This window comes from Chrysemys picta, chromosome 25 (genome assembly GCF_011386835.1).
Source record: "Chrysemys picta bellii isolate R12L10 chromosome 25, ASM1138683v2, whole genome shotgun sequence".
Taxonomy (NCBI): domain Eukaryota; kingdom Metazoa; phylum Chordata; order Testudines; family Emydidae; genus Chrysemys; species Chrysemys picta.
Window position 1 is genome coordinate 5927852 of NC_088815.1, and position 19220 is coordinate 5947071.

At 48.3% G+C, this 19220-nt stretch overlaps 1 protein-coding gene across 19 annotated transcripts in view; it reads left to right on the top strand.

Moving 5' to 3' along the window:
* The window catches only part of CSNK1G2 (casein kinase 1 gamma 2), a 91011-nt gene that overhangs the window by 34176 nt on the left and 37615 nt on the right, over positions 1-19220 (top strand). For 18 of the 19 annotated variants that reach the window (XM_024107916.3, XM_065578612.1, XM_065578613.1 and 15 more), the window contains one exon: positions 14430-14934. In XM_024107916.3, the coding sequence (XP_023963684.2) occupies positions 14748-14934 (187 nt within the window). In that variant the 5' untranslated portion in view covers positions 14430-14747. Of the gene's footprint in view, positions 1-9666; positions 9797-14429; positions 14935-19220 lie in introns of those variants that run through there. The other variant, XM_065578622.1, reaches the window with a different exon arrangement.

Sequence of the window (19220 nt, forward strand, 5' to 3'; positions counted from 1 at the left end):
AATAGTTGCTGCCACAATGGCTCCTGGGAGTTGTAGTTCAGGTGCCTCGTACTCCACTTTTCTCTGTGGGCTGGGCTCCTTGGTCAGACTGCATCTTCCATGATGCACCATTTTCATTGAGGGAAGGTGGTACTGGTGCATCATGGGAGATGTAGTTGGCAGGGAAGTCCAGCCCATAGAGAAGAATGAGAGCATGAGGCATCTGAACTACAACTCCCATGGGGCACCACCATTGTGGGACTCCCACGAACGCAGCACCTTCCCTCACCAAAATGGGTCTTTCAGCATAATCAAAGTATTTCATTTTTTGAAAACATTTTGTTTTTCAGACACCGATTTCCCCCTCCCCCCAAATGAAAATTTCAGTGGAAATTTAAGTGCTAGTTACCAAAAAACCCTTCATTTGGTCAAAACCACAATTTTCTGCTGACCGTTTTAAATGTCTAGTTTTCATTGATTCAATTTTAATTGCAACAAATTCCCAAAGCGTATCACAAGGGATGTTCTAAGCAGGGCCATGGTTTTGTGTGCTATTGTACAAGGCCTTGCATCTGGTTTTGGATAAGTTAGTATAGCTGCCTGAAGAAAATGCAGATTCTATAGACGAAGCCGGGTACTCCTAAACTGAACATCTTAATTAGCTGGATAACAGGGAGGATATAAGGCTGCTCAGTTTGGAGAGGAGACAGATTTTGGAACATGCAATAGAATAGCAATGATTTGGGCCAGGATCGATGTATGAACTAAACAGCAACAAGGAGAAATGCATGGAAACATATATACAGGACCGAACTATGATCATGATCTCACTCTAGCATAAATCAGAAGCGATCAAAATGAGTGGAATTACAGCTGTAAAAACCAGAATCAGATGCATGTGCATTTTTAATCTCTGAAAATAATCTTTGCCTGCCTGCCTGCAGAGATGCTGATGGAATCAGCCTTCTGAAGACCCAAGCACAAGAACATGGATGCCATCATGGTGTATAAATGGGACTGGAGATGCAGTCACTTTTGCTCAAAATGCACAGCATTAAGGTGCTAGTGTTGATAGTGGAAAGGAACTTCTTGGGATATGGATTTTAGGGCCAGCAGGGATCATTGTTACCATGTAGTCTGACCTGCACAACACAGGCTGTAACATTTCATTCAGTGATTCCTGCATCAAGCACATAACTTCTGGTTGAGCTAGAACCTACCTTTCAAAAGACGTCCACTCTTCATGGAAAGACTTCAAGTGGCGAAGGATCCATCATGTCCCTTAGTGAGTTGTTCCAATAGTTTCTTACTCATGTATCTTTAAAAAAAAAAAAAAAAAATCAGTGCACCTTATTTCCAGTCTGAATTTGCATCATAGAATCATAGAATATCAGGGTTGGAAGGGACCTCAGGAGGTCATCTAGTCCAACCCCCTGCTCAAAGCAGGACCAATTCCCAACTAAATCATCCCAGCCAGGGCTTTGTCAAGCTGGGCCTTAAAAACCTCTAAGGAAGGAGATTCCACCACGTCCCTAGGTAACGCATTCCAGTGCTTCACCACCCTCCTAGTGAAATAGTGTTTCCTAATATCCAACCTAGACCTCCCCCACGGCAACTTGAGACCATTGCTCCTTGTTCTGTCATCTGCCACCTCTGAGAACAGCCGAGCTCCATCCTCTTTGGAACCCCCCTTCAGGTAGTTGAAAGCAGCTCTCAAATCCCCCCTCATTCTTCTCTTCTGGAGACTAAACAATCCCAGTTCCCACAGCCTCTCCTCATAAGTCATGTGCTCCAGACCCCTAATCATTTTTGTTGCTCTCCGCTAGACTCTTTCCATTTTTTCCACATCCTTCTTGTAGTGTGGGGCCCAAAACTGGACACAGTACTCCAGATGAGGCCACACCAGTGTCGAATAAAGGGGAACGATCACGTTCCTCGGTCTGCTGGCAGTGCCCCTACTTATACAACCCAAAATGTCATTACCCTTCTTGGCAACAAGAGCACACTGTTGACTCATATCGAGCTCTCGTCCACTGTGACCCCGAGGTCCTTTTCTGCAGAACTGCTACCTAGCCATTCGGTCCCTAGTCTCTACCGTCCTAAGTGCAGGACTCTGCACTTGTCCTTGTTGAACCTCATCAGGTTTCTTTTGGCCCAATCCTCTAATTTGTCTAGGTCCCTCTGTATCCGATCCCTACCCTCCAGTGTAGCTACCACGCCTCCCAGTTTAGTGTCATCTGCAAACTTGCTGAGAGTGCAGTCCACACCATCCTCCAGATCATTAATAAAGATATTAAACAAAACCGGCCCCAGGACCGACCCTTGGGGCACTCCGCTTGAAACCGGCTGCCAACTAGACATGGAGCCATTGATCACTACCCGTTGAGCCCGACGATCTAGCCAGCTTTCTATCCACCTTACAGTCCATTCATCCAGCCCATACTTCTTTAACTTGGCAGCAAGAATACTGTGGGAGACTGTATCAAAAGCTTTGCTAAAGTCAAGGAATAACACATCCACTGCTTTCCCCTCATCCACAGAGCCAGTTATCTCATTATAGAAGGCAATTAGGTTAGTCAGGCACGACTTCCCCTTGGTGAATCCATGCTGACTGTTTCTGATCACTTTCCTCTCCTCTAAGTGTTTCATATTTGATTCCTTGAGGACCTGCTCCATGATTTTTCCAGGGACTCATTTCACCTTCTAACCATTGACTCTTTAAGTCTTTGTCTTCTGGGTTAGAGAGCCCTCTATCAGAAGTTGTCTCCCCATGTAGGTATTTAGGAGATCGTGAGCAAGTCTCCTCTTAATCTTCTCTTTAATAAGTTAAACAGACTGCGATCCGAGAAGGCAGGTTTTCCAGAGCTCAAATAGTTCTTCTAGCTCTTTTCTGAATCCTCCTCTGTTTGTCAACATCCTTTTTGAAGGGTGGGCCCCAGAACGGGATTCTGTATTTCAAGAATGGTCTCACCAGGGCCGGTAACAGAAGTAAGGCCATCTCCCTACTCAAACGTGAGCAGGAATTGCTGGCGTTTTCCCCTCTCCTCTAGCTGTGGTTCCAGGCACAAGTAGCTGAACATTTGGAGAGCCAAGCAGCGTGGAGATGCTCTTCTGCAGATGGCTCCATAGGAGAATGGTAGGTGAAGCTGGAGACCCACACAGGCTATGGGGAGGGTTGTGCTCTGTAGAATGGGGCAGGTGTTACTCTGGTGATTGACTTCCTATGATTTCAGGCATTAGTAGCCTTCAGACCTTCCACCTTTCCTGCTGTTCATGTGGGTGTATTTTAGGAAGGGTACAATTTCACTCTACCACACAACTTTGTAATTGCAGTGAGGCACAAGCAAGAGAGCACAGAGCTGGGGCGGGCTGTCTGTGTCAGCACTGGGATCGCGACGGCAAGCTTGAGTTTGTCGTGTAGCCTGCTTGGGCTGGAGTGTTCACTGATCATTCACAAGCAAGAGGCCTTTAAACAGCTGAACTAACCGGTTTACTTGCAGACTGATGCAGCGTCTGGTTGTTGGTGCTCTGCTCCTCCTTTCTCTTCCATGGCACAGTTGAGATGACTCTGAGAAGTGATCTCACCTTGGGCCACTCAGCATTCACTGACTCTGCTGACAGTAGAACTTGAGGGTCCCATCCTAACGCTAGTGCTTGGTTCTAACCATTTAAAACGGTCTCCTCTGGAGAAGAGCCAACATGCTCAAAAAAATCCCATATGCAACTTTCACGAACAATCATTCTGGGAAGCCTCTGTACCAAATGCCAGCCTTCCCTGTGTCATAATGACAAGGGTTGCCTACCAGCCCTCAAGACTGGAATAGATTTTTAACTATAAACCTCCCTCGATGTCATCCGGGACTGTCTGCAGGTTATTTTAAAACACGCTGAATCTTCCTTTGTTTTAAGACCAGCAGACGTTTATCTGTTGTAAACTAAAAACTCTGCTGACTTTTGAAAACTCTCCTTATGAGTCTGACTCTTAACTGCACTTGATTTCCCACCTCTTCTTCCCGTCCTGAGCTATTTATTCTTGTCCGGCCAGGTAAGTGTACCAGTTGCTCATTGGTTTTGGTTGTTGGTTTGGTTTTTGCTGTATATTTGAAAAGAAGTTTCCAATTTGGTTTATTTGGGGCCAGGAGGGGGTGGTTGTGAATATTTTTAGCCTTTTAATTTGCAGTGATCTATCCCTATGGGTTATCTAATTCCAAGAGATTTTGCTTTGTGGTTTTTTTAAGTCTTGTTAAGAGACTTTTCCTCTGGATGCAGCTGTTCCTTTTCTTGCAAAATGTAATGTAGACAGTAAAGTACAGGGATCAGGTTCGTAGTAGAGATGATTTTTTTTAATACTTAACAATTAGATTGTAAACACCTTTTCACGTGAGCCAGTAGGTAGGGCACTCGGCTAATAGTCAGGACTCTTGGGTTCCATTCCCAGCTCTGCCACTGATTTGTGGTGTGACCCTGGGCAAGTCATTTCTCCTCTCTGTGCCTTGTCTATTTCCTATCCCCATCCTTTTGTTTCCCCCCTCGAGGAGTTACTGTAATAAAAATAATAGCTTCTTTCCTATCTCTAACATTGGTGCTTTACTGCAATGGAAAGAATTTTAAAAATTCAATTTACTCTTCAATATTTATGCGGTTTCTAAATTTTATTAGTCTCTCTTCCTATTTGGTGTCATACTTAAATCCTCAATTCATGGAGGCATGTGATCATGTGAGAATCGCTGCTTTCCTTTTTTTTAAAAAAACAAAACAAAAACAAAAACACCTTCTGTCTCTAGCCCTCTTCCTGCCGGCGAAGAGCTTGAGGCCCAGCTGGCAAATAAAAATAATCCAATGCTTTTATTTTTTAAAACAATTTTCCATTTTTTTTTTCCTGGCCTGTTTCATGAGACTTTGAATGTTTGAAGTTTTCCTTTTTAACATTTCCCTTCGCTGGGCTGCTACAGTCACTTACACTTGTCTCTCTAATTTATTTCACTCTTAACTTCTCTGGGTCGCAGCAATTAGGTTGCAAACACTGCCAGGAGATGGCTGGTTGTTTTAAGACCATGGATCACTTGGAATTTCTTCTACCAAACTTAAATCCAATTATTTTAAAGTCCCCTCCACCCCCAAGTCTAGATTTTTTTTTTTTTAATCCAAATTTGAATCAAGTCGGTCTCTGTAAAGGTTTAAAAAAAAAATCCTGCCTTGACAGCAGTTTATACGGTGGTTATGTTGAGGTTGATCTGTTGTAAGAGTTTAGTATAGAGGTCACTGTGTGTATAGCTGGGGGGAATGGCTACATCATGGTGACATTGTTGGTCAATATAAGCCTTTACTGCTCAACAAGAGGAAAGCATGTATTGAGGGATGCAGGGTTTGAGATACTCCTTCACCCAACACACTGTCAACCTGTGGAACTCCTTGCCAGAGGATGTTGTGAAAGCCAAGACTATAACAGGGTTCAAAAAAGCACTAGATAAGTTCATGGAGGATAGGTTCATCAATGGCCATTAGCCAAGATGGTCAGGGATGCAACCCCATGCTCCGCGTGTCTCTAAACCTCTGACTGCCAGAAGCTGGGATTGGACGACAAGGATGGATCACTCAATAATTGCCCTGATCTCTTCGTTCCCTCTGAAGCTTCTGGCTCTGACCGCTGTCGGAAGACAGGATACTGGGCTCGATGGACCATTAGTCTGGCCCAGTATGGCTGTTCTTATGTTCTCACTACCTTCAACCCCAAAGTGTCCAGCAAGGTTTTCCGTTAAAACAATCAGAAACCCCAAATTACCCAGTACCTCTCTGCTTCTAACAGAGTCCCTGTTCACAGCTGTAAGACCTGTACCCCACTCTTCCCATTCCCTGCACCGCATTATATAAAACTTGCTCTGGACCTCCCTAATGCGCAGCATAAGTAAAAACCACACCTGGATACCAGTCTTGTTCATCTAGTACCATAGGGCATCAAAGTCCACAAGAACACCAACTCTTCGGTGCTGTTCAGCCATAGAGCCAAGGTTCCTCCACACAGTCAGAAAGCTAAGTCTTAGGGTTAGGTCCACACGGGTAAATTGATCAACAGAACTATACTGGGATAAATATCCTGCCATAGTTATGCCGGTATAACTTCTCATGTAGAGACACTGTTCCAGAATAAGTGACTTTATGCCAGTATAATTATTTTCCTTTGGAAGGGCAGTAATTTATTCCAGAATGGTATGCCCGGATGGGGAGTTATATTGATATAATTACACAGCAGTAGTTCTGCCAGTCGGTTTCCCTGGGCAGACAATCATACTTGAATACAGCTCAGGATCTGTCTAGCAGGGTTGGAAGACAGTTGTGGAAGTGTTATTTCCAAGCTCTGGATGCATGGACTCACGTGAGCCCAGATCAGAGTTCTGGTGAGTGAGAGCTATAGAATCACTGCTGGTTTACGTGTATGCAACTCTTCCCCCACGTCCGTCCTCCCACAGCCTGGCAGTCCCCGAGCGCTTCACAGGAAGCGCTATTTATTAAGACTACAAACTTATTTTTTCCCTTCTGGTAGGACATGCTGTCTGGTTTCATTGTCTGAAATTCCCTTACGCAGCCTGGCCTATGGCTCCCTTTTTAAAAGCGAAACAAACCCGGGGGCTGGAATTCCCTCTGCGCACTCTGGCTGTCGTCTGCCTGGCTCTGTGCAAACAGTCTGACCCTGGAATTCCACAGGGCTGAGCATAAAGATCTGATTCAAAATGCAAACTGGGTATGAAGCAGCATGGTTCACACATCGCCTGCTCACTTCCCCCAGTTTGAAGTATGTGCTGCTCCATAGGAGACAAGTGCTAATGCGGGGGCCGAGGGACATCTTCAGAGGAGGTGGCAGCAGAGAACAGGGAGGCTGTTCCTGATGTCAGGAATTACGGAGGAGAAGGCTCTCTTGTCCGCTGGGGAGGCACAAGGTAGAAGCAAGCAAGGGAGGGGGGTAGAAAGAGTCTGAGAAGTGGGCAGAGGGGGCAACTCCAGGTGCTGAATCTGAAGAGGAAATTATCAAGCAAGAGAAGAATGAACAGGATGTCATGTGCTTGCTCTGTGCATGCTCAAGGCTTAGGAGAGAACAAAGCTCAGGGACCAAAGCAGGGCTTCCACCTTTCCCACCCTGTTTCCTGCTCTGCTAAGTTGGGAGGCTGCTGTCTGGGCAGAGCAGGGGAGGTGGGCTCTGTTCTCAGCTTTTCTGCTAACTCACTGGGTGTCCTTGGGCAAGTTGGGTCTCTCTGTGCCTCGATTTCCCCATCTGAGACATGGAGATGAGCGCATGCCCAGCCCCCATGGATGTAGGGCAGTAGTCAGTGTGTAGTGCACGTGGATAGGAGCTGGGGGGATGTGTGATTTAGTTTTTTGTGTTTACATGCCGGGGTGTGTGCAGCACCGAGCAAGCTTGCAGAGGAGCCCAGTGCATCAGTGGCATGAACAGAACTTCAGCTGACCCTTGCCTCATCCTAAAAAAGAAAAATGGGCTGCTGCTTCTCTTATTCCCAGGGACAGCCCTGGTCTCTGGCAGGCCTGACTTGTGTCTTGCGGTCCACAGCTATAGGTAGGTATGACATAGTATCGGGCCACATCATTGCAGTGCCAGGGCTTCAGCCCGGTGGGCAGAGCCAGGCAGGTATTAGTACTACACTGGGAACACCGAGTGACACAGATCAACCACTTTCTGCTGGCTCCTTCTTCCAGAACAGCCACTTCCCAGGGACTGAACTGCAAAGGTGCCTGGAGTCACCACTGGCGCAGAGCAGAGGTGGCTAGTAGAACGCTGTAACTCTGACGCGTCCGGCTCCCAGCGCCTCCCAGAGGGACAGCAACAAAGGCTAATAACACCCAGTGCTTACATAGCATTTTCATCTTCAGACATTAACCCTTGCAGCACCCTTGGCCAGGGATGAGTAGCACTAGTATCTGAGCATGTGTTGGGCAGCTTGAGTTCCAGCCCTGAAGAGGATGCAGTCGGAATCCTTTGCAAAGCAACAGTGGGGGCTGTATACAGATGGAGAGGGGGATAGGAAAGAGGAGGGTGACTGGAATAGGATCACATGGCTACTTGGTAAAACATGGGCATCTCTGGATGGCTCTGCATAACTCCTGGCTTTCTGCCCTCCCCTCGCTCCCACACACTCCCCATAGGTGAGAGAACAGGAATGTGGACTGAGCAGAGATTTGAAAGCGGAGAGGGAGGGAGGTAGGTGGATGGGTTTGGGGGAGGGAGTACCAAGCACAAGGGGCAGCAGGAGAGAGGCAGAGGAGGTGCCAGGGTTGTGGGGGAGGGGGTGAGGACTAGGTAGTAAAGGGCAGTAGAACTGAGTTGTGTGTGCACCACTACCTTCTACTGGAAACTGCTCAGCCGTGTGTCATAGGCCCTGTAGGGTGAACATTTATAGCTGTTTTATGAGGACTATAATCTCATGTTTCAGGGCTTCAACTGGTTGCCTGAAGGGGTCAGGAAAGAATTCCTTCCCCCACTCCTAGTGCACAGTTGTAATCTGGCTTTTCCTTCTTCCTCTGAAGTAGCAGATCAGCTAGTGGCAGGTGGAATGGGCCAGTGGTTTGAGGTGATATAGAAAGTCCTGTCTTAAATGCTTGGTTGGTGTCTTCTCACATGGTGAGGATGTAACTGATATCCCGATTTGGGGTCAGGAAGGAATATTCTCCAGGTCGGATTGGCAGGAACCTTGGGGTTTTTTTCATCTTCCTCTGCAGCATGGCATACAAGTCACCTGCTGGGATCATTTGGGCACATCTCACCTCATCACTTCTCTGCAGTTGCAGGGGGCATTAGGCCATTTCTCCTGTTTTCTGCTAGTCGCACACAGTTTAGTCTCCTGAGGACTGAAGTGGGTGTGCTCCTTGTAGGGGTAGTGGGTGAAATTTTAATGACGTGATATACAGGAGATCAGACAAATGCAGGAGGCAGGACCCTGAGCTTTTGGGGCAGAACAATCTGGGTTCTATCCATGCAGTTGACCTGAGAGTCCGTGAATTTGTGTAGTGCAATCTTCATTTTACAGAGGCCAAAGACAAGCTGAGTGACATGCCCATGGTCAAAGTGGGAATCAGTCTGAGCAGAGGTCAGGACTTCAGGAGGGGAAGCCAGGAGCTTCTATCAGATCATGCCCCTCCCTTTGCAAGCTTAACCCTGCCCTTGATACTGAGTGTTTGGGTGTTAAGCAGCCTCCTCCCTGACACCACTGAGACCTGTATGGTTCTTTCCCTCCACTTTAGTTCTGTATCTTCCCTCCCCCTGCACGTTCTTTAGCACAAAACTCCTTTTTATTATTAATAGCTGTTGAGATGCTATAAAAAGTTTTATGAGCCTTGGCCAAACCTCAGGGCTTGCAGTGTGTTCATTTCCTGGAGGCTGTGCGCTGGAGAGGTGTGGGTTTGCTTGTTTAACTTACAGGTAATGCAGCGGCTTAGTATGTGAATCTGGAGCCAGGGTTTAGGTGGGTGTGACTGGAGCCTGCAGAGCTGGGGAAGGGAACCCAGGGGAGGAGCTGGTGGTGGAGTTTACTCTCCAGATCTGTTTGCTTTAAATCCAGAGGGCTGAGCTGGGACAAAGCAGAGGCGATTAACATTGGTGGAAAGCGTGTCCCAGAATGCATTTGGCTTCTGCTGACCCTCTGCACTTCTGAGACTGTATTTAGCTTCCTGGAACTTCTAAGGTGGAGTTTTCGGTTAATGAAGGATCTGTGTCCAGGAGGCAGTAGGGTTTTGTGCTGCGGAGTGAAGATGTGTGTCTCGGATGAATGGAGTGTGCACCGTCTGGGCCAGAGCCCAGCTTCCAGAACATGTAAACTAATTGTGGTTTTTTTGTTCGTTTGTTTTTTTTCTGGGAGGGGAGGAGGGCGAGGATTTGGGCTTGAATTGCACTGCCACCAGTTTGAGGGGCAACTGGGTTGCACTGTACCGGCACCCAGAGTAAACACTGAGAGACCTTGCTTCAGGAGATGAGCAAGCCTTGACACTTAGGGGTCAGTAGGGAACTTGCTCTGGGGGCAGGCTAGCGCATCACTGCACCTTCCTCTAAAGCAGCTGGTGCTCGCCGTTATTGGTGGCAAGATCCTGAGCTGATCCAGTCTGGCAGCTTGTGTGGAGTGTAAAAGTGACACAGGGATTTGGGCCGAGCGGTGGCACCAGACATTGTACTACAGACAAGACCTCTGCCCTGGAAACTTAACCTGAAGGCAGATCCCTGTGTGAAACCTACCCAGGGGTAGCCAGGTTTGCAGAAATAAAACCCAGCCAGACTGGCAAAGGCAGGGAGGATGCCTGTTTAAGGGAAATAGTCCTAAGATGCTATTCCCCTGCTCCTACTTGTCTGATTTGGTGCTTTTTCTTGGTATGGTTGTGAGGTTGCCCCCTGCAGACAAACGTTCCTCAACAATGGATTAACTGTCGTTAGAATATGTAACGACCTTTTACTCCTGTCTAGCTCTTTTGCCCCATCTAGCTCTGTCTGTCTGTCCGTAGATCACCTAGTGCTGTACAGTGACGAGTAAGTATCTCAATCCCCATTTCACAGAAGGAGAAACTGAGGCAGAGAGCAATGAAGTTACTTGCCCAAGGCCACGCATTGAGTTGGTGGCAGACCCCAGGTGTCCTTGCAGTCTGTTGCCCTATCCACTGGGCTTTACTGCCTCCCTGGGCATCTTTTTACAAATGTATTTAAGAAAAATGTTTTTAGTGTTGATCTCTTTGCTCTCTAAAGCGTCTCTCATTGGAGGATGGCTCTAAGAGCATCTTAATTGAGCCTCACAGCACCACTGTGAGGTGGGGAAACTGAGGCACGGAGGGACTGTGACTTGCTTGAGGGTACATACCTGGCAAAGGTCCTGATCCCTATTTCCTTGCTCCAACTTCTACACCACACGTGCTCTTGTCTTTTCACCCCTTGACTTTTTCCTTCCCATCACTGATCTGAGCAATCTTTGTTGTAACAGGCTAAGACACAAGTCTTCCCAGGTTATACTGCATGTCCAGGCTGAACATCCAGCAGGCAAAACTAACGTGCTCTGCACCCTACCTTTTTGTGAGCAGAAAAATTTTACTCTGCCCCCCAGCAAGCTTGATAATTATTCCCTTTGGAGCTGTGTTGTAGGGAAAGAGGAGGGCCATGAAATACAACATTTTGATCCACTGTGCAATGAGATGAGAACTCTGTTTGTGTCCATCCTCATGGGAAGGAAACTCAAGGGAAGGGTGAAACAGACTCCTTGCTCTGGTGTCTAGTTACTCATTGTTCGTATTAAGGTAACACCTTTAAAGGCCCAGCCAAGATCGGAGCCCAGTTGTGGTCGGTGCTGTATGTACACATAAGCTACATCGACACTTATGGTGGCATGGGGGGCACAGACACTGCACACCCAGCTAGCATGGGTATAAATAGCAGTGTAGATGGTGAAGCATAGCTTACATGGGTAGAGTGCCCTACATGCCTGAACCCCCAGAGCATGACCCTACACGGCTGACTCTATGCCCAAGCAGTGCCTGCCACGGAAAAGGCTCTGGTTGCGGGGAGACAGCAGGGACCAGCCAGAGTTTTTCCTTGCTGTGTCCCCCTTCCGGAGCCTCTCACTAGAGCATGTAGCTGCCCATATGGTACCTGTATTCTATATGCCACCATTAGTGTAGACAAGAGTTGTAGTGAGAGATTAGACCAAGCCCCAAAAAGCTCAGACTAAACAGACAACAGGCATAGGGTGGGTGGCAGGGACTGTTATCCCCATTTTATGGGTGGGGACTGAGGTGCAGACACCCTGAGCATCAAATTTTCAAAAGTGCCTATGTGATTTGGGAGCCTGTCTCATAGGAACTCAATAGGATTTAGGCTCTAAGTGCCTAAGTCACTTTTAAAAATGATACTGAAGTGCTCTTGAAAATTTCACCCTGGAAGTGACTTAGGCCCCTCAGTACTATTGTCAAGTGACTTAGGAGCATAATTCCCATTGGCTTCCTATGAGACTTGGGCTCCTAAGTCACATAGGTCCTTCTGAAAACTTCACCTTCAGTGATTTGCCCAAGGTTTTCCAGGAGGGAATCAGTTTCCTACTCTGCCACAGAACCCAGCCCTGCATCCCAGTCCAGCGCTGTAACCGCCAGCTCATGGTTACGCTCACTTGTCTCATCCCTGCCCTGGCAGCCTGCCCCACATGGTACTCACCTCTCCCCAGTGAAAGTCGCTGAGTTTATTGCTCCTCGGCAGCTGCTTCCATCCCAGAACAATTGTATACCTACTGCCTGCAGCTGTCTCTGTGTAGCCCTAGGAACCCCTTTGCCACATCCCAATGCTTGCCAATTAACTTTGTATCCAGTTACCTTGCTGCAGTGATTCTTGTACCTGTCTCTTCATGGGCCTCTCTCTTGCCTCCTTTGTTCCCGGGATAGCTAAAGGTTGCTTGCTGCCCCCAAGATGGGATCCCTTGTTTCTGTGGGTATGTCTACACAGCGAAGAACCCACGGCTGGCCCATGCCAGCCCACCTGGCTTGTGGGGCTCAGGCTAAGGGGTGGTTTCATTGCTGTATAGATTTCCAGGCTCGGGCTGGAACCCGAGCACAGGGACCCTGCAGGATGGGAAGGTCTGGCAGAGCATGCTGCCATCCATTAGCACTGTCCCTGCCACTCCAGCTCTCTGCTCTGTGTTGCCCTTTCTCCCGCACTCGCTAGCTGTATTTCTTCCCCTCACCTCCTCCACTGGATGGGGAACATGGAGCGTGGTCTTCCCTCCCTAAGAAGTTATCCTTGGGGATCCCCTCATGCTTTGCCTCCCTCTGAAGGCTACACAGGAACCTCTTGGCAGTCCTATAATGCCATTCTTTAACGGGCAGCGTTTATTTAGACTGCAGTAGCATCTAGAGGCTCCAGTCAGAGATCAGGACTTCACTGTGCTAGGTGCTGTACAAGCCCACAGCAAAAAGGCAGTTCAAAGCTTGCCATTGAAGCAGTAGAATCTTTGTCCCCAGGCCCAGCGGTCTGTGCATCATTGCAGCTTTTCAAATAAAAACAAAGCTTGTTAACAACTGGTAGGAAGAAGAGAGAATCCCAGGCCCTGTCTGTGCAGACGGGGCTGGTTTTGCACCAATGTAGCCGTGACAGTGCAAATCCCCAGGTGTACCACATTGGTGTGAAAAGGGGCTCACACTAGTGTGATTGCTTCTTTTGTAAACCAGTCCAAGCCCTGTTTTATAGCAATGAAATGCATCTACACTGTGGGGGCAGGGGAGTAGTACCACTGTAACTACCTCTGTAGATGCTAATCTATATACTGTTTTTAAAAAATAATAATAATTCCACCCCTAACTGACATAGTGTGTAGACCGTGCTAGGCAGAACACAGACTGCAGGATTGCAACTCATGCACAGCAAAAAGTTCTCTGAGTTAGCTTGTGTGTCTGTCTGTCCTGGTGAGAGTGGATGTCTTCAAACCCAGGAAATTCCTATGCTGGAGGGTGGGAGGGAAGATCCCCTTTTGACAACATAGTAAATCCCAGGGTCCTTTTGCTTCCCCATTGTTCCAAGTAGTCTAGTGACTCATGTCCTCTTCCACTGCCTCTCTGGGGCTGCATCTGTCCCATCAGGTATGGCCAATAAGCAGCATCTCTCTGGCTCCCTTTCAGTCCAGCATCCTTTGTTTCCCCCTACCGACTCTTCCAGGAATGCTCACTAGGCATCGTGCCCCCAAACCACCCCAGTGAGCTTCTCTGTAGAAAGATGACAAAGGTTTGGAAGTCCTAATACAAAATGGTAAATCTGCTATCGGGATGGGGTGTTTGTCCGTCTGCTGGAGACCCCAGGATCGGTAGTGTGGGGCTGTCTTCCCCAAGCAGTGCATGCCTGCCATTGCACTACTGCTGTGGGTAGGAGCCCAGAATGCACCTGGGGCCTCAGAGCAGCCAGGATAGTTTTGTCTGGTTGTCTTTTTCCCTACCCTCAAACCCCATTGCAAAATAAAAAGTCTTCCAAAGGACGGACGGACACACACACACACCTCTCTTGCTAAGAGTGAACAGGAGGCTGTTTCATCTGCCTCTGAGGGTGTTGGTCCACCCAAGTGGGTTTCTTTGGGTGATACCCTAAGGAACCCTGCTTCATTAACATCTGTCATCTCAGGATCTGAACACACATCCTAATGGTTAACGAGTTAAGCCTCAGTCACCCCCCCCGCCAGGTACATATCCATCTATGAAATGAGGAGGATAAACTGAGGCAGGAAGAGGGGTCAGATGAGTTGCCCAAGGTCATTCTGTTGAGCCGGGAATAGAACCCAGTAGTCCTGACTGCTAAACACTTTGCTCTGTTCCACTTCAGTGCCTTCCCCCGCCCTGTGCTCCTTTGTAAAAGCTCTGCATAATTTATAACATACCCTACTTTATGGAAGCATGCACACTCGTTTCTTACACTAATTTTGTCCTTCTGTCTTTTACAGTTGGGAGCCGAAGGATCTAAGCTGGCAGGACCCTCTCCACAGAATGTGCTCTTCACCAAAGAGCGGGCCGAAGCAGGCGAAGATGAGAATCCTGGCGGGACCTTCAAGAGCACTAACATTGCAGTAGCCCGGCACCTGTGGGTGGCAGTGACCCCCCCAGTCCCCTCCCCTCCATCTCAGACCGTGATGGTGTATTGACCGAGAAGAACCCTGTTTTTTTTTATTTTTCCTTCCCCTCCCTCCCCCCTCGAGTTTCGGTGGCTTTGGGATTTGTATGGCAGCGGCGTAACCGTGGAGAGGCCGGGGTATCACAAACTTATGGATTTTGATAAGAGAGGAGGGAAAGGGGAGACAGAGGAAGGCAAAAGAATGTCCAAGGCAGGTGGAGGAAGGAGCAGCCATGGGAGCCGGAGCGCAGGGACGAACTCTGGAGTCTTAATGGTGGGCCCCAACTTCCGTGTCGGGAAGAAGATTGGATGCGGCAATTTCGGGGAGCTCCGTCTAGGTGAGATGGGCCGATTTTATTGACATCCTTGCTGTGACTGCGCACTGTGGTGCTGCTGTGAAATCCATCCAGCCCTTCCCACGTCCCTTTTCCCACTGGGAACGCTCAGGGGCGATCCATATAGGTGTCTTTCTCCTTTATGAGAGTAACAGGAGGGAACCATGCCCCATCCTCCTGCCGTAGATCTTTACAGGGAGCTGTGTCAAGCAGCGGTAAGGCTGCAGGCCCAGAAAACTGGCTCTTTTATGCAAATATGTATTGCCTCATTTGCATAAAATCTATCTCCCAGAAATACCCCCTTTCTCCCTGGTGCCTTCTCTGCAGTGTCCTTGCACTGGACTCCCTGAACACAAGAGCTTCGCCTGGAAGGTGTGAGTTAAAACGTTTCCAAGCCCATCCTAAAGCAGGAGGGCTGATGGTCAGACAGGGGTTTCTGATCACCCTCTTTGACATCACTAGGGAAGATCTGATAAAGAAATTGATCCTTTTAGTCCCAGCGTTTTCAGTCTTTGTGGCAATGTCAGTTTGAATGGGTTTCACAAGGTATCTACAAAGAGGCATTTGTATTAGGGAAGTTCTGTGGCCTGTGTTATACAGGAGGTCAGACTGGATGATCACCGTGTTCCCGTCTGGCTTTGGAATCTGTGAATCTATATCATGTGTTCCACCAAACTCTAGCAAATGTCTGTTCCTCATGGGTTGCAGCGTACGGCTCCTCCTTTCTTCTCCGCCTGGGAAGAACAGCATGGACAGGAGTCTCTTGACCACCAGGTGGCTTCCTATAAGTAAGGGCAGACCCTCCAAGGGAGGAGATCAGAGGGAGAATGGAGTTGGAGGCAGGCTGTGTTAGAGAGCATCTGCTAACAGCACCTGGGAAAAGGGTGGGAATGAATATTTGCTGTTGGACAGAACATACAGCTGCAGTAGCCAAAAGTGTTTCTCTCTCAGTAGAGATGGTTGGAAAACAGTATTTTCTGAGAGAGATTTTGAAAAATATTTTTTTTAAATATCCTTGGGGCGCTTTCCTTTTTTTATTTTTATTTTTTTGCCAAAAAAAATCAGGAAACTTTGAACAAAGCAAAATCTTTTGACAGTGGGGAGGACGGGGAGAGGGCCATTTGCTTGTCAAAAAAACAAAAAAAGCTCACCGGCAGGTTTTCGCCAAGCTGTAGCTCTTGGCTTGGCGTTCTCTGCACTGGTGTCCTGCGGTTGTGAAAAGCCCTTTACAGTCTTCTGTTGCTCTACAGTGCCTCTAGGAATGTGAATTGGACTTCAGCGTGTTGAACTAGTATTTGCCAGGCAAAGATTTTGGTCCAGGTGGGAATATTTGGAAAATTAACTGCGTTAGAGGGAGAATTGATGTAGCTCATTCCGAAGAGATAGATGGCAGTTTCAGGGACTCCGGTGGTGCCTGTTGCCCCAACCTGTATCTCTTCAGACTGAACCTAAAGCTAGGTGTGGGCTTTGCTTCACACCATCTGCCTGGGAGAAGAACCAGTAAGCGGGATGATGTCTGAAGTTGTGCAGCCTGTGAGGCAGTATGGCTGGAGGGAGGGACAGAGCATGCCCACCTCCCTGCGTTCAACACACTGACTCTGGCTGCGTTGAGTTAATGCTTAGCTCTGCCTAGTGCAACAGACTTGGTGGTGCCTGGCAAACCAGCCTGCTCCCAAACTCCCTGATGTGATTGCAGCTTAATTGCAAAGCTTGGGAAAAGGCTGTGTTTAAAACCAAGCCAAGTGGATCCTGCCTTCAGGGAAGTGGGAAGTCTGCCTCCCTGAATCTTGGGGAGCAGCTCAGATCCCTCCTCCCAAAATCAGACTAGCTGTGGCAGGCTGCACGAAGCACCTTACAGTGTCATGAGGGAACAGGGTTGGTCACAGCCAAACCCTGCAAGGCATTCCCTCACCTGCTGCTCCCAGTGCAGGGAGTGAGCGTCCCAGTGTAGGGAGCTACCCCAGCCCTGCAGCTGCTGTATTGAATGCAATCCGTGGCTGAGATGAAGTGAGAAATCTGACTGCTGAAGATCCCCAGCTGTGGAGAAATCCTGCCAACTCCCCCTCCTGCTGGCCTGATATTCTCCACCTGGAACATCACTTGACTGGTACAAATTCCTGCAGTAACATGTACTGCCCTGCCAGGTTGTGATTTCTGGACTTGCTGGTATGTCAGCCTTCAGCCAGTATATGCGTGATAAATGGGAAGCCTCCCACTCCAACCCACAAACCACCTCAGCCTGCTGGGAGTGAGAAGAACTGACTCTTTTGGATTTCCCCTCTACCCACCTCCCAGCCAAATGATTGCTGCGAGGCCTGGGGTTGATTTGTATGGGACTGGCTCTGCAGCTGTTCCCCTCCTGCAGTCTGTTGCAATTGAGGAGGGGTCTCCACTCTGCTTTCTCTCAACCCTCTGGCTGCTCCAGTGTGAGTGTCTTTGCTATTGTGCCCCTTCCCCAGCCTCTCTTCCTTTAGGATCACGTCCCCAATAAATAGCTTCAATTCCTGCATCTGCTGCCCATCAGAGACTTCTCAAGCTGCAGCAGAAAGAAATTGACCAGATGTGTCAATTTCACAGCTGCTTACAAGGCTCTGAATAGCAGCAGTATAAATGGGTAAAGCCATGGTCTGCATTCACTTGGCTACATATTGGCAAGGTCTGAGCAGCAGTAGAGGCCCAAGAGCAGGCTGCTTGCAGAATCAGGAAGGCGGCACTGCATTGGTTTCTATGTGCATGGTTCCGCTCCAAACCATGAGGGCTAGAAAAGGAACTTTTCTTCTTCCACTGGAATTTGGATTCTGCAGAGGTTAATGGTGCTTGTTGGGATGGATTTCTACTTGCCATTGACGTTCAAGTCCCTGCATGCAGTTATTCTAGAAGGCCCACACATCCAGTAATACACTGATGCTTGTCCGTTAAATGGCATGATGAAACGGGTCATTGGGCTGGATGGGGAGTTTCCCAGTACAGAGGTGTAGGCCAGAGCAGTTTGGTCTGCTTGCTCCTAAAATCCAATTTACTTCCTTCTCACATATGCCGTTAAGTTATTTCAAGTCTCAAGAACACTTTCAGGAGCCAAATGAAAGTAGTCACTCATCAAAAATGCAGACCTTGATCCATGTGCATGCCAGAGCATGTGCAAAGGAACCAAAGTGACACCAAATGACTGGAGAAAACACTGCCTGCTCAGAGAGAGATCAAATAATGCCATCCTCTTTGGGGAGGGTGTGGGGGACAAGGTGGGAGAAGCCAGCAGATAATGGCAGAGATCTTTGATTCAGCCATGGTGGAGGACCTAGGACAGAGACTAATGTAGTCAGTGTCAAATGTAACTGAGAATATCTAGTGCTCTTTGTGCACACACTAATCCCCGCAGCAGTCCTTGGTAGCAGAGTTGCCAAGATTTGTCCTGGAGGAAATGAAGCACCCAAAGCAGAACTGGTTGCAAAATCCAAAATTAGTTTTGGATTTTAAAAAACAGACTTTTGGACATGTTTCCAGTTTGAAGGGAAACTTGCTTCTTTTGAAAACATTATAGAAACTTTTCATGACCAAAATTAAATTGTCTTGTGTGTTCTGAGAACAGTTTCAGTTTTGGGGGAGGAAAAAACATAGAAAAATGGTCCATTTCAGAAAGGAAAATTTTCCATGCACAACTTCTAGTTTGTAACATTGACCAGCTTTACCACCTGACTTTTAAAAGCTGGTGCTACGTGTTATTTGGGGAGGGGAGGCGCCTTAGATCTTGATTGCCCCATTTGGGGGAGGTGCTGAAAATCAGAAGCCACTTCTGAAAATGTTGGCTTAAGGCAGTGTTTCCCAAATTTGGGACACCGCTTGTGTAGGGAAAGCCCCTGGCGGGCCGGGCCAGGCCGGTTTGTTTACCTGCCGCGTCCGCAGGTTCGGCTGATCGCAGCTCCCACTGGCCGCGGTTCGCTGCTCCAGGCCAATGGAAGCGGCGCGGGCCGAGGGACGTACTGGCCGCCGCTTCCAGCAGCTCCCATTGGCCTGGAGCAATGAACCGCGGCCACTGGGAGCCGTGATCTGCCGAACCTGCGGACGCGACAGGTAAACAAACCGGCCTGGCCCGGCCCGCCAGGGGCTTTCCCTGCACAAGCGGCGGAACAAGTTTGGGAAACATTGGCTTAAGGGATATGCTGAAAGCTAGAAGGGGAATGAAAGCCAGACAGCAGGAGTTTCTGGTTCCCAATGTCTCTTATTGTCTAGGGCAGGGGTTTTCAACCTTTTTTCATCTGCGGACCTCTAAAACATTTTGAATGGGGGTGTGA